We start from the raw sequence: 14097 nt of genomic DNA on the forward strand, positions 1-14097 counted from the left end.
CGCATTTAGGCGCGCAAATAAGCCGCTGGTCGGGATGTGCAGCCTTAATGCACTCGGTCAAGTTGGTATGCCAAGCGCCTGGTGGAGCCGATCCAGCATGCTTGTTTGCGCGAAGTTGCGCGGTCAGCCTCAGGGACATGAGAATACGGGAATAAATTGCGCGATGGAAAGTTTGCGCGGCCTGTATTTGCCCTGGAACTACAATTAGACACCGTACAGTTGAGCTTAAACTTAAATAGTTTAGCTCAAATTGTAATAGTAAGAAACTGGTCAGACACTCGCGTGCAGTTCAAGTAATAAGGTCCATATAGACACGAAGCGATTATTATTAGCTTTGGGGTTCCGTCAATGGACCACTTGAAAAGCAAAACTATACTTGTAGGACCATAAAAGAAAAGGCAGCATGATATGGTACACCACGGGGGAACCTTGAATGCAAGTAATTGTCGGGTCATGCACACCATGTTAACCGTTCATAACTCATAATATCATAAATGAAGAGGACAAGGCTCCATCTCTAACTATATCCACGAGGCAAAGTTTGGCATGCCATCCTTGCGTTTCCATTGCTCTTTACCGTGACGCATCAGGTGCATCTTATTAGTCAAACGGGGGCATGCTGCCTTCGAACCCAGCAGTTGTACCCGGATAACCCACGTCAGTGTTGAGGAGATCAGTCATTGGGTTTGGGAACCAAGTGGCTGTAGATGATTGACTCCACTCAGAGACGTCCGGTGGTTGGGAAGCATGGTGCATTATAGCCGGATACGGCCACAGGTTCCATGCCTCGAAGGAATTGAAGTGCATATCTGGCATAGCGGAGGGCTCGGTCATAGTTTCAGACATATTTACGGCACCCAGAGCCTCGTCCCAGCCTTTGACGAGAGAAGCCTGAAATCCCAAACTCTTCATCAAATCCCACAGACCATCCAGCATTTTGCTGCTTGCAGAATATATACAGCCGCTCCTAAAGGCAGCCTCCGGAGTATTTCCTGATTGGGACACCATGGCGACCAGCGCATTGGCGCACTGTTTGAAAAGGTGGAGTTGTTTGTCAAAGCTGGGATGTAGTTTTCCGGAGGCCTTGAATCGGATCAGGTTGTTTTCCACGATATTTTTACACAGATTCACAATCTCAATTACTATTGGTCGGACTGGCACAATGCAGGGGTTGCCACCCAGCTTGATTGTTGCGCACTCCATGAATTTATCCAGGATCCCTTGCAGCTTGTCAGGATATCGTCCTCCAAAATGACGCAGGAAGGCGTAAAACTGAGAGTCCCCTTCAGATTCGGGAGTTGTCATTATGGAGTTAATGACGGTGTTACCCATCTGGCTCGCTTCATCGCGGCGAATTTCCGTGGTCTTTGGTGGCCCATTGCCTTCAGCTCTTGCTTTAAAGACGGATATGTAGAAAAGCCCGAGGCCAAAGATTTTGGCAATTACTGCATGAAAGCGCAGCTCCAGCAGTGAGGACATGATTATCACCTCATTCTGCTGTTCATCTCCGGCTGCCTCTGAGAGTAAATGATAGACAGAGTTGACTTCAGCGAGGCATTTCTTTTCGCCCTCTTCGACAACGATGAACAACCGACTGGGATTCATCCAGGACTGCCTTGAATTCGCCATTGCCTCAATCTGCATAAACGTAGCCGTAATTGATTTGATATGGAAGATTATGACTGGTGAACAGGATTGTGTCTCCAAGAGCAGCTGGTAGGAGTCAATATGTGGTTGCATCCGCTGGAGAACCTGCCGGAAACCTTGCATGGTCATGGTCAGAAAATCGCCCATCAAAAATTCCTCGGCTATTATCTCAAGTCCTTGGATTGACATGATTAGCTCACGCTCCATCAACACACTGTCGATGGAAGTCGTGTCCAGAAAGGGCATGATCCCTGGCTCTGGCAACAATCTCAGTCGCTCTGCGATACGGTAAGCCAGAGCCATATAAAGCTCGGCTTTAACGGACTGATTTGCAGTCCGTTTTGACATGGCCAAAGCGGTTGGTTTGAAGGCCGATAAAAAGCGACAAACAGCAACAGAGTCGATATGTGTCGGAGGACTGAAGATAAAATCCTGGCCGTATGACGAAACAGCCTGCTGCAGACTATCTTTGAGAGATCCATTCTGACGGCGACCTTCCTCTGAGCTTTCACATGCGGCCAGACAGAGCACTGCAAAAAGCAGCTTGGTGGCGACATTATTGGTATTGGGATCGGTTGACAACAAGCGCTCTCTCAAGTGGAGCAGGCTTGGTGTGCCCAGAACGAAGAGACGCTGCCACACTAATCTACCAACGGTGTTAGCCAGCTGATCAGACCAGCGTAGTTCTGCGCCCGATCTTACAAGTTATCAAGTGTGGCAGCGAGATCATGGCTGATTATATCTGTAAGAGGGGTGCTCCAGGTGGACACCAGCTGAATGTCAGAGCCAAAAGTAGTGTTTTTAGCCAAGACCCCTGCGATAAAAGTGCTGGTGTTTGCCATAGCATGGTACAGTCCATCGTCGTCGGATGCAGGATCTGTTGCATCTTGCGATCGTTGCAGCATGGGCTTTTCGTCTATCGCGCCCGAGAAAAGATACTGCTGGATCGATTCGGAGAGCTTGGCTGCTTTCTCGTCATCGTGGGGGCCTTGACGCGGGGATTTGGATGGGTCTGGCTGGGGCGATTTGCTAGCCACATTTCCGCGATTTGCGCGTTTCGCTGTTGGACGTCCTAGAGGAGTGTTCTCGATAATGCATTCCAGATCGAGATTGCGGCATCTCTCACAGCTTGTTGCTGGGGGCTGTGGAGTGCCCAGTGGGCCTAATGATGCCGCGGAGGAAGGCAACACGCATTTGATTTTGCGAGCTCGACAGCCCCGGCAGATTAAACGAGCATATTTGCCCCTGGGGCCTCGTTCGGCTTTTTGTCCCTGCATTTATTGAGTTTGAGGTTTGTCGGAGGGTATGGAGGACGAATGCGACCGTGGAAGGGTTGAAGATTGCCAGGTCCCATGGCCCCCATGAGGCTGAGTGATCGCCGTCAGCTAGAGATGTTTCCGCTGCGACTAATCATATCACAGTCTGAGTGCATTGTGGGCCTTGGATCATTCCAAGCAATTATGTTCACTTTATTCACTAGGTTACAGCTGTCAGATGGGTAGGCTTTCGTGGCCGCCGATTAGTCCCGGCGCGCAATCCCCATACCGCAGGTGTGGCCGGTCACAAAGCCAAGATAATTCGTGGAGCAATGTCTACAGTACCCCAGGATTTACCCAGATGATGTAGAACTTCATCAAGTGGGGCGCCTGGATAGAATTAACGTGAAAGGAGGGACTCGGAATACTGAAATGACACAATAATTTCCGTTCTGTGTTCCATGTTTGTGGGCGCAATATATTGCGCTGCTTACGACGTCACTGGCTCGGCGATGGGCAGAGACAATGAATATAAATGTTCGATAATACCCTCATGGCTGGAAACAATCCATATCCAACTTCAGCAGTATTATATCAAGGTAACTTAACACCAAAATGCTTCTTCGAAGTCTGCTGCTCCTGGCTGGAGCTCAGTCTGCCTTTGCTAAGTGCAAATGTGTATGTTATTATCCAATCACGTCCTGAATGATGCACCGCGTCTAACTTTTGGATGGTAAAGTCCCCTACTGATGATTGCTGGCCATCTGCCGACACATGGAACGCCTTGAACAGCTCCGTTAATGGAAAGCTTGCGCGCAACGAACCGATTGCCCGACCGTGTTACCACGGCCCAGGGTACAGCTCCGAGCTCTGCCAGGATATCAGCTCCAACTGGACAAACAATGAATACCTGGCAACCTTTCCGGTTGGCTATAGCTATCCGCTCGTGGAAAGCTGTCCCCCTGTCAACGCCATGCTGGCTGGCTACCCCCAATGCGACCTGGGCAACTACCCTGTGTATAGTGTCAAGGCGACAACGGCAGCGGATGTTGCTGCCGGGATCAAGTTTGCGCGGGATCACAATGTGAGGCTAGTTATCAAGAACACCGGACATGACATTTCGCAGCGGTAAGGGCTTGACGTCGAAGTTTACGACTGTATGCAAACTGACGATACTAGATCGCAAGGATACGGCAGCCTCTCCATTTGGATCAAGTCTATTAAAGATGGACTTCATTTTCACGATGGATACGTCCCTGGAAATGGCTCTTGTGCATCTAACTGGACTGGAAGTGCGATCACCGTAGGTGGTGGATACGTGTGGGAGGACGTCTACGATTTTGCTGCCAAGCATAATGTCATCGCTGTTGGTGGAGCGGATCCGGTAAGTTAATCACTATACAAGATCGAGGAAAGATACGCAACCATACTGATGAATGGATCAGACTGTCGGTGTTCTTGGAGGCTTCATGCAAGGGGGTGGCCATGGCCCCGTAAGCCACTTCTTCGGACTTGGGGCAGACCAGGTTCTGGAATACAATGTTGTCCTGGCCTCGGGGCAGCTTGTCACGGCCAACGCATGCCAGTATACAGACCTCTTTACTGCCCTCCGTGGAGGTGGTGGAGGCACCTATGGTGTGGTCTTATCGGCCACGATCAAAGCCCACCCGACGCGTCCTGTTCTGGGTCATAATCTAGACGTCATTGCACTTCACGGAAACGACGATGCGGTTCTCACTGCAACTGGCAACATAATGTCGAAATTGCCCGCTATTTCCGACGCAGGGTACTCTGGCACCGCTATTCTCTCGGCTATAGCTGGACCGTTGGTCTATACACATCCTTTCCTGAACCTGCTTGACAACAATTCCACCGAGACTCTGGAGAGCGCCAAAAACGCCATGAACCGGCTTATCCTGGATGACCTGCTGCCGCACAACGGAACCTCGTATCTGGTTCTATCCACTTTCACCAGTTACCCGTCATTCCATGCATACTACTCCAGCACGCACCACACAACCCCCGGTTCGAATAGGCCGATTATGGCGTCATGGCTTTTCGATAGGCAAACACTGGAGTCTCCTGATAAGAATCTGACGAGCCTCCTTGAGACAGTCACCACGGAGACAGTCCGCAACAGCACCCTTTGGGCAACCTTGTTCAATATCGTCGCCGGTGGAAAGGTTCTCGAGCCCGTCCCTCATACGTCCGTGAACCCAGCATGGCGGAGCTCTCACCTCCTATTCCAGCAAATCGATGCCTGGCCCGACAATGCCGGCACCGAGGAGATCCAACAATATCGAAGCGACCTCACCAACATTAAATTGAAAGCGATGAAGGACATGGCTCCGGGCATGGGCACCTATCTAAACGAGGCTGATCCGTACGACCCGGACTGGAGAAAAGACTGGTTTGGAGACAAATACGACTGGCTTGCATCTGTCAAGAAGAAGTATGACCCAGAAAATGTGTTTTGGTGCTGGCGGTGCGTTGGAAACGAGGGTTGGCAAGAGGTGACGGGGGGCGCGTGGTTCGGGCCGCTGTGTGAGACTGGGAAGTAGTTTCGGGGTAGTCTCTTTTGAGGCCGGGATGATGGAGCTCAACACACGAAATCACTGTGTGACAGGCTTTCCCCTTGATTGAGATGAAAATGTCAGAGCAGGGCAGATTCGCGAATGTTGCGGACCATTGCGGTGAAATTAGTTGCGAAGAATTGCACGACCACCTCGACGGAGCCAAGAACGAAGGTCTTTTATTGCCTGCATATATAGCCCAAGCGTGTTTCTATTGTACGCTACACCATTCAATGAATGATATCATTCAAGTTCTTCTTGGAGGTATGGATCCTGCACATTGTACCTCTCCAAAGGACATACATAAACCCGACATATTCGTATCTCCCATCACTATATCTGGTATTCGTCATTCATTCCATCATAATACCTGCTAAGGAAACTGTATACTGCATGTACTATATCTTATACATTGTACCCCTTTCCATACAGCCTCTCATACATTGCCAAAGCCCGGATTGGAAAAGAGTATATGTAGTTATGATATTGGATATGACTGCTGCTGGTCAGTATGAAACTCACATTAACAGGCAATTCTAGCAAACTTACCATGTGAGCATGCCACTGCCGACGGGATACTCTTGTTCCCATTTTCCATTCGGCTTCTGTCGGCTGATAATAAGACAAATTCCTTGTTTTATAGGCTCCGGATCGGGATATCTCGCATACATCAACGCGAGGCAGGACCATGCAGTCTGGACGGTGTGTGATCTAGGTGCGTGTACATATTTGCCGATCATACGAGACTAAACGGCATGTGTTAGCTCCGCGACAGCAGCAGTTGTAATGTACTTACCTCTAATGTTTCTCCCCATCCTCCGTCAGACTCCCGCATGTCAATCAAAAACCGACATCCTGCTCTGACCACAGAGGAGTTCTCATATGTTCGGCCCCCATAGTGCAAGGCTTCCATAGCAAAGAAAGCACCATATGTAAACGTAATTCCCCAAGAAGCCATCCAGCTCCCGTCATCTCGCTGACTTGTCTCGACGAATTTTACCCCCCTGTCAATGGCTTGATCCACCTCGTTGCGACGATACTCGCCGTTTCGAGCCCTAAAAAGTGCCAGTGCTGTGATACAGGAGGACGTGCACTCAACGTAGTCATGTTCTGTCATTACTTGTCCAAACATCTCCGTCCCATTGAAGTACTCCAGCCAGTTGCCCGCGGCTATGGGCTCGAAGCTGCTATAGCCCCCGCTGGCATTCTGAATCATCAGAAGATTATCCACTGCCAAACGGAGGTTAGCTTCCTTCATTTGTCGTAAACCCAATTGACTCTCGACCATCAAGATGGCTTTCAGTGACTCGGCTGTGCAATCAGAGCACGGACTGCCATGGTAACGGGTCGTAAACGACCAGGCTCCGAGACGACTAGGACGATGACAGATATTAGCATTATCCCAGTCATCCACGAGCTGCTGCTGTATCAAGTATTCATATGCTTGCACGGTGTTATTTCGGAAATCACGGTCATCGGCAAGCCCTGTATACACAAGCGTCTGCAGCGCCAAGGACGTGTCCCACGCGTGGCCCCCATGGATACTCATGGACTGCATTCCCGACGAACCCATCCAAAGATATTCTAGGCTTGCTTCCTGCATGCGCCTTAGAGTGGGAGAGCTAGGCCCCTCACCGCAGTAGACAGCAATCATGTTCAGCCAAGCGTCCATACTAATGATTCCAGTCGAGTTACTAGCGTTGTTCATGTTTTGCAGGATGTCCCACGCTTGTTCTTCTGCCTTTCTCTTCAATGAACTGGGGCAGAGCCACGGGTCCCACACATTGGTAAGGATCCAATTCAGAATGTGCAGAATCCAACTCTTTGCTTGATGCCGCTTGGACGGGCGGACTACTCCTTCATATGCGGCGAAATTAACGGAGGAGAATTCTTGTGGAAAAAGCTCCGCCCGAATCTCATCTAACAGATCATTGGTTGACAATGTAAATCTTCGAGATGAGAGGTAACACATTGGCAGGTAAACTTGGCGTGGAATTACAAACCAATTCCATGGGCTAAGTGGAAACCATTCGGGCAGGAGCCTGACATTCAGTCAATACCATCAATTCCTTGACCCGCAAAGAGTTTAGGAAACAACCAACTCACCACATCTCAACAGGGTAAGGGTCAGTACCCGCCCAGTCATACAGTCCCAGCATAGCAAGCCAGAACTTGGCCCAGGCTGGCAGGTAGAGTGCGCCCCCGTGGCCGAGATAGAATTCCCGGGCTTTGCGGAGATGCTCATCGTCAGCCGGGACCCCCATGAGTCGCAGTGCAATATAGACCAATGTAGTCCCCATCGGCGAAGGGTCCTCCTCCAAGTATGTCGCCCAGCCACCATTATCGGGGTTTTGGCAGTTGAACATAAAGCGAATCAATTCAATCACGTAGGCTTCATCGATCTGAGCACCAGTAATATACCAGGCCATGACCAGCATTGGGGTCACAAAAAAGATACAGCTCAGGTCGGCGGCCCAGCATCCCAGGTCACGCACCTGCGTTTTGATGTGGAATTGGGTGCCCTTGTGGATGGCCTCGGAGGCCGTTTTTGCAGGTCCTGAGTTAGGCTTGCCCTGAATTGGATCATATTCAAATTAGCAGTCCCGACCACCCCAAGAGAGCTAGCTGCGTGAGACATACTATGGGAATATCCAGAAAGAACTTGGTGGTATCATCTTGGGGATGAGCCTTGCGCTCCTCCTTGTCGTTCATATAAACCCATTTCAAGCGTCCCAGTTCTTGGGTCGCCACCAGATGCCAGCCCTCTGTGTCAGTCTTTTTGATATAGGATGGGCCCGTAGAATTGCTGTGACATTTGTCACCCAGACAGTTTTTGGTCTTCAATGCGTATTTGCTTGCCATAGCTAGAGATACTGATTTGAATTTGTGGATATCGAACCGTCCATCTGGAAAGCTGGGTATCAACTTCTTAAATCGTCAGGGTTGTCCCACAGTGGAGCCCATCCTCTCAGTCACATCTATCACTGATCACTAATATGCGTGAAGATTTGTAATTACTGAATATTTCCTTGGCGGAGCGATCAGGCAGGATGCCATTTACTTACTCCTTTCAGCTGATCAATGTGACAACGTCATCACCATGTTTAAATGCAATAGAAATTATGCAATGTGTGTCGTTGCAAATATAACAAGGCAGCAGAAGTATCTATCTCGCAAAGTGGCGGGATGTGGCTGACTTCAAGATATGAGATTTGCTGAGGGACTATGCACGAGAACCGACAAATACGAGCTTGTCTGAGTAAAAACTTGAATCTAGGGCTATTACGACTTGCTTGCTGTCGTCTCACCCTCCTAGGGCCGCAGTGCATACGAATTTCTACGTCTCGGTGATGGCTGCATGCAACGGTCGACCTGTCATGTCCACCAGCACACCGCCCATCACGAATACTTATGCTTCAATAATAAATGCAGCCTGGACACAATATCTTCAATAGCCAAGGGAATCCCGCCGTTCGAGAGGAATTAGGTTGTGGGAACCCCATTTCTTCAGCGTAAACATCGGTGGCGCTTTGAGATATATATATATTGCGATTAGAACATGTGGAGAACACAGCCCGGTTCGAATAGTATCATCACAATCATGTTCGGCGCGGCTTGCTATGCGCTGACCCAGTGTCTGTATCTTATTGCTGTCATGTTACTCGTGCAATGTTTAAGGCTCCTCTGGAAGCATCCCTTTCCCGCCAATGCCCCCAAGTTAGTCTCGGGATACCCGCTGCTGGGCGCTCTTCAGTTTTTCTCTGATCGAAATGGATTCTGTCGTATCTCCAAGGCAGCTTCTCCCAGCGGAAACTACAGTTATTACCTTGGCCGTCATCGAATGGTTGGTCTATGCGGTCCTCAGGGCCGTAAGGTCTTCTTTGAAAGCCAAGATCTCGATGTGGATGAAGGGTAGGTCATTGCTCCTCCATCCAAACACAATGACCCAAAACGAGCTACTCACTTCGATTACGCGTTGCAGGGTCGCTGTGCTTCTCCCATTCGTAAACTTGGTTGAAGCTTCCAATGATCCTTCCAGCGATACGCATACTGCGTATCTTCGGAGCACATTGCGCACGCGGCTGTTGCGCACGCAGAGCCTCGAGTTCGTTCCTCAGACTATAGGGACGTACATCACCGCAACTCTGAATCACTTTGAGGCCGAAGGACTAATTGATCCTTTCCCTGAGATGAATTTGTACTATACGCAGTCCACCATGGCAGTGCTGGGAGTCGAGAAGGTGGCTCGCTCCCCCGAACTGTCCAGGAAAATAGGTGAGCTGCTAGGCTTACTGGAGGGAACGTTTTCAGCAACCGATATAGTTATTCCGTGGCTTCTGAATCCATCACATCTTCGCACGGTGATTGGTGTAGCGCGACTGTATGTGATGCTGTGGCAGATCATCGGTAATCAGAAGAAGGAGCAGCAGCAGCAGCCGCTGTCACACAAACAAGAGTCCGAGAACGTGGGCATACTTCAGGATCTGATAACGAAGGGACGGAGTATGAGGGCGATGCTGCAGGTTAGCAAAGGGACTCGTAATTGTCTTACACGCAAGAAAGGCTGACTGGAGTTCATAAGGCATTGCTTTCAATCTCGTTTGCGTCACAGGCGAACTCCCCAACAGTGACTTCGTGGATGCTGATCATGCTTGCTACGAATACACATTGGATGGCTCGGGTCCGTCAAGAACTGAACCAAGTAGTCTCCAAACATAGGAAGGATGGTGAGTCTGCAGATCAAGTTCTGCAAGGCTTGGGTGTGTCTACCTGGGAACACGAATTTCCCCTCCTCCATGCCTGTCTTCTGGAGACTGTTCGACTGGTTCTGGGGTTGGTCACGATTCGTAAAAACATTAGCCCGAAAGACATTCCTATCGGAGACACAGGCGAGGTGATACCGTCTGGAGCCTATGCGGTAAGTCCTGGCTGCTTTGTGAACCCCTACCATAGCCCCTGACAATGATCCAGACCTACGACCTTCAAGAGGTGTCCCAGGACCCAGCCATATATCCTGATCCACAGCGCTGGGACCCGGGTCGCTTCTTGTCGGATCGTGCAGAACATATGAAAGAATACCTTGCATTTTGTGGCTTCGGAGCAGGGCGTCGGAAATGTCGTGAGTGCGCCCCCTATTGACCAAGATAGTACATACTAACTGGGTCACCAAAAATCGACCTGTGAAGCCGGAAGAAGGGTAAGTTGGACCTCAAGCATTGCCAAAGACAAACGTTAAACTTGTACAGTTGGTACATCTTCAGGCACTTGGAGCAGTGACGAGAATCATCAACATGTTTGACATTACTCTTTGTGATGAGGGCGGTGATCCACTCCACCAGGCACCCGCCTCGTACTTGAAAATATCCCTGTTTGCGGCCCTTCCGGTATCACCTGTGCGGCTTCGCTGTACCCGACGGTGATGAGATATTGCAAATGTCACATCGAGTGAGGCCAAAATCCTAAGGCGAACTTGATTTAGATGTTGGCAGTGAAAAGGTATTGGACGTGACCGCCATATGGGCCGATGGTTCTGCTCGAGATATGGTGCATCGATCAGCGATATGGCAATGGATACGGGGAAAATATCGATTCGGAGAGGCAGGTGCCATGGAGTATAACACTGAGAGAGCAAATGTGGAAGTGTGAAAGGCACGTCGTATGAAAGAGATAACATGCAAGGTAATCTTCTTGGGGGTCTTGCTTGATAGAACAAATTGGTTCAGAGCCTTTCCTTTTTCGGTATATAATCCATTCACAACCTGGTGAACGAGAAAAGGGTTCAAGTGCGAGAAATGATTGAGTATTGGTCTTGATGCAGAATCCACGCAATCGCATACAGACACGAATTTAGGCTTGTAGCCTACCTGGATATTTCCGTAGACGGTTGTAGGAAGATAATATGAATGGCGTGATCATAGTGTGTGCTTCATGGATATTACATCCCCTTCCTATGTGTAGGTTTCAGTGGCAATTGGCCATAACAACATCTGCGAACATGTGACGCTGGGATAAATTCCCAAATTGGCGATCAAGATTGGATTCTCGAAAAGCGAAGAGGAAGCAAGAGCCTACCAAAAGCCCCTACATTAAAAAAAGTTTCAAGCCTACCCTTGACCTGCCGGACAATCTACACCCTGGCCATTGCTTCCGCAGGTCAACAGAAGATTCCCCAAAACCGGCCATTTCTCACACATCATAGGTGAACATTAAATTGTTCAAAAAGCAAAAAACATACAACAGAAGGGATTCGCTGGTGGTCACCCACCCAACTACTAACCTCCCGGCGTGTGGCTTAAGTACGGCTGAGCGGACGGGAAGCCCTGTTCTCCACACCCTATGGTCGTATGTGCTTGTTGTTTCTCGCTCAGAAAATATAGTCTAGTGGTCTTATAGACTGCTAATGGCTTATGCCAGCCTCGGTTCGTTTCTTCCCGCAATGATTAAAGTTCTTACAAGCATCACGCCCGGAAGGATCCTGTCCAGAGTACGGAGTACATGGTTGCGGACCCTTATTGGCACCCCTTTCAGGATTGACAGTACACGGGGGGTTACATCATTACAGATATTCGGAGGTAAGGGGACAATAAAAGTTTGATTGAAGAACTTCCATAAGGCAAGAAAAAAATCTTGGTGAAGTCAGTATCGAGCTTGTTTCAAATCTTCATCATCTACCCAATTTCCATGAAGGCCTTGTCGTAAACGCAGCGGGAGTAAAATAACGGCTAGCGGCCTGGTAAAATCATCTGTATCGACCAGGTGCAATTCCGATAACATGGTCTCGTAGTTATTTACCAAAAATAGCAGGTATCCTTCACCCTCTGCGGCACCACTTGACCTTGGGATGAACACGGTCTCTTGTACCAAGTGTTTATTGCCGGGGAAATATTTATCGAATTGTCTCGTCCTCAAATTCAATCTTCCGATCGAGTTATAAACCGGGTGGCCGCCGCCCATTTTCGCCACCACTGTTGGCCAAATGGTTGGTGCAGTATCGTCGTTGAGGCAGAAAAAGGCATGATTATGTTCACGAGAAAGGAAACGCTCGTCAATTCTCGGAAACTCTACATCTTCAGATGATAGAATTTCAGCGGGCTGTAGCTCCAGATTATCGGAGCTGGGGTCGATTATGAAGCGGGAAAGGTGGCAAGCCACCTCCTGGGGACTGGGAGCATTGCCCTGCGAATCTGGCCACCAGAAGAAGACGTTCTTCTTGCCAACAGGAAGGTCGAAGAAGATCTTCCCGTTTTTCTCAAACGCGTTGCTGGTGTGGCCCGGGAACGCATTGGGAGCACGGAACCACTTCGAATAGTCAGAAATATGTCTTCATAGCTTTCCCTTTGTCAAAACCCTACTTTAATGTCAGAGCCCTTTGCTCCACGTCGAGGCAAGACACCGATATAGAGAGGAATGTTTGGTGTCCACTGCCAGTGCTCGCCGCCAGCCTTCATTCGCTCGAGATCACATGTGTGGGGTATAAGAGGAAACAAGACCTATACAATGTCATATTAGCAACCGCGACTCTAATCTTCTATAGTGAAGACTTGCATAATTCTCTGTCACTGCGAAGTCATGAATCATAGCCACTACCGGGCTAACAAGCCAGACAAGGTCGGTAAAGTTTCCCGAGGGGTCAACAGAGAAATAGCAGATATCTGGCGTTCCGTCACCCTTGGCCTCATAGCCAAAGCCAATTAATTCTTTGGTGACAGGGTCCAGCTTTGGATGGGCTGTAAATGTTAGACTGGGCAACTGGCCGTTGAAATCATAGAGGCCAATAGTCTCAAGGGTAACTGGATCCATTTCATAGGGTAGAGCATCTTCCTTGCAGGCCAACAGCTTGCCGTTGAAGAAGACAATGTTTGTGTTTGCAGTGGTGCGGACTGTGAACTCGATTGCGTCCGTGAATTTGTTTCTGTATTTTCCTGATGGCCGCCAAATTAATAGAGAAGAAAGAAAAGAAAAGAAAAAGAAAGGGAATTTACCTAGCAGTGCTCTCCCTGCCTCGCATTCTTTGATGAACTTTTCGGTGCGTACATAGCGCTGCTTGAAATGTACTTTGCCAGACTCAAAACGAAATGCACTGACGTTGCCATCGCCATTGAACCACTTGAATAAAAGAAATTAGCAAGAAACTTTCAATCCGAGACTCAGAACTGGGCCGTCTATACTGGGTCATCTTCGACTCGCGAAGGAAGATGCGGGTCCGGCATAACCCGGTAGAATGTGCCACGCACTTCTGGTGGGATTGTGCCTATCACTTCAAGGTAGTTTGTCTCACCCTCGAAACGCGATGGTTTCATGAAGTGTGAAAATTGGGGAAGCGAAGGGAAGTGTTGTGGGATCATCTGCGACGGTGTCATTTTGGACTGCGGAAGACTTTTGATGGAAATCATTGATTTCGGAACTTTGTGAGGTGAGGTGTGCTGTAAGAAATACGCATCCTCCCGTCCTGCGTGGTGTATATCGGCGGGGATTGATTGGCTGGCTCAGGAGCCACAGACCGGACAGACTATACCCGGCCATCCCCATCCACCCCCGAGCGCGGCGGCCGTTTCTATTTCCACGGTGGCAAGCCGACACACGTGTACTATGTTGGTCTTCCAGCTGCACCCGGGCCATAT

The 14097-nt window shown here is 49.3% G+C and overlaps 5 protein-coding genes across 5 annotated transcripts, besides 2 other annotated features; 2 read left to right on the forward strand and 3 right to left on the reverse strand.

Moving 5' to 3' along the window:
• Window positions 1–600: 600 nt before the first annotated feature.
• BDQ94DRAFT_160007 (Zn(II)2Cys6 transcription factor domain-containing protein) lies at window positions 601–2924 on the reverse strand (the record flags this gene model as incomplete). Its single annotated transcript, XM_026769150.1, has 2 exons — window positions 601–2293; window positions 2350–2924. 2 exons carry the CDS (start codon window positions 2922–2924, stop codon window positions 601–603), a joined length of 2268 nt encoding a protein of 755 aa, XP_026625409.1.
• Window positions 2925–3518: 594 nt separating this feature from the next.
• On the forward strand, window positions 3519–5464 carry BDQ94DRAFT_171154 (FAD-binding domain-containing protein; the record flags this gene model as incomplete). The annotated part of the gene is made up of 4 exons (XM_026771669.1): window positions 3519–3581; window positions 3643–4031; window positions 4083–4287; window positions 4349–5464. The coding sequence occupies 4 exons, from the start codon at window positions 3519–3521 to the stop codon at window positions 5462–5464; spliced, it is 1773 nt and encodes a 590-aa protein (XP_026625410.1).
• A 417-nt stretch (window positions 5465–5881) lies between these two features.
• On the reverse strand, window positions 5882–8338 carry BDQ94DRAFT_171155 (terpenoid cyclases/protein prenyltransferase alpha-alpha toroid; the record flags this gene model as incomplete). The annotated part of the gene is made up of 5 exons (XM_026771670.1): window positions 5882–5972; window positions 6026–6222; window positions 6273–7518; window positions 7583–8049; window positions 8117–8338. 5 exons carry the CDS (start codon window positions 8336–8338, stop codon window positions 5882–5884), a joined length of 2223 nt encoding a protein of 740 aa, XP_026625411.1.
• Window positions 8339–9077: 739 nt separating this feature from the next.
• Window positions 9078–10896, forward strand: BDQ94DRAFT_171156 (cytochrome P450; the record flags this gene model as incomplete). The annotated part of the gene is made up of 6 exons (XM_026771671.1): window positions 9078–9388; window positions 9459–9999; window positions 10059–10394; window positions 10448–10595; window positions 10663–10673; window positions 10723–10896. 6 exons carry the CDS (start codon window positions 9078–9080, stop codon window positions 10894–10896), a joined length of 1521 nt encoding a protein of 506 aa, XP_026625412.1.
• A 479-nt stretch (window positions 10897–11375) lies between these two features.
• Window positions 11376–11393: a sequence feature (Protein overlapping with rRNA (BDQ94DRAFT_160010, RDH32391.1) was converted to a misc_feature.).
• Window positions 11394–11675: 282 nt separating this feature from the next.
• Window positions 11676–11858: a sequence feature (Protein overlapping with rRNA (BDQ94DRAFT_160010, RDH32391.1) was converted to a misc_feature.).
• Window positions 11859–12054: 196 nt separating this feature from the next.
• Window positions 12055–13836, reverse strand: BDQ94DRAFT_179344 (carotenoid oxygenase family protein; the record flags this gene model as incomplete). Its single annotated transcript, XM_026773349.1, has 5 exons — window positions 12055–12775; window positions 12829–12966; window positions 13037–13398; window positions 13459–13582; window positions 13645–13836. The coding sequence occupies 5 exons, from the start codon at window positions 13834–13836 to the stop codon at window positions 12113–12115; spliced, it is 1479 nt and encodes a 492-aa protein (XP_026625414.1). The 3' UTR covers window positions 12055–12112.
• Between the last annotated feature and the right edge of the window lie 261 nt (window positions 13837–14097).

The sequence above is a fragment of the Aspergillus welwitschiae genome (assembly GCF_003344945.1).
Source record: "Aspergillus welwitschiae strain CBS 139.54b unplaced genomic scaffold BDQ94scaffold_19, whole genome shotgun sequence".
In the NCBI taxonomy this organism is placed as follows: domain Eukaryota; kingdom Fungi; phylum Ascomycota; class Eurotiomycetes; order Eurotiales; family Aspergillaceae; genus Aspergillus; species Aspergillus welwitschiae.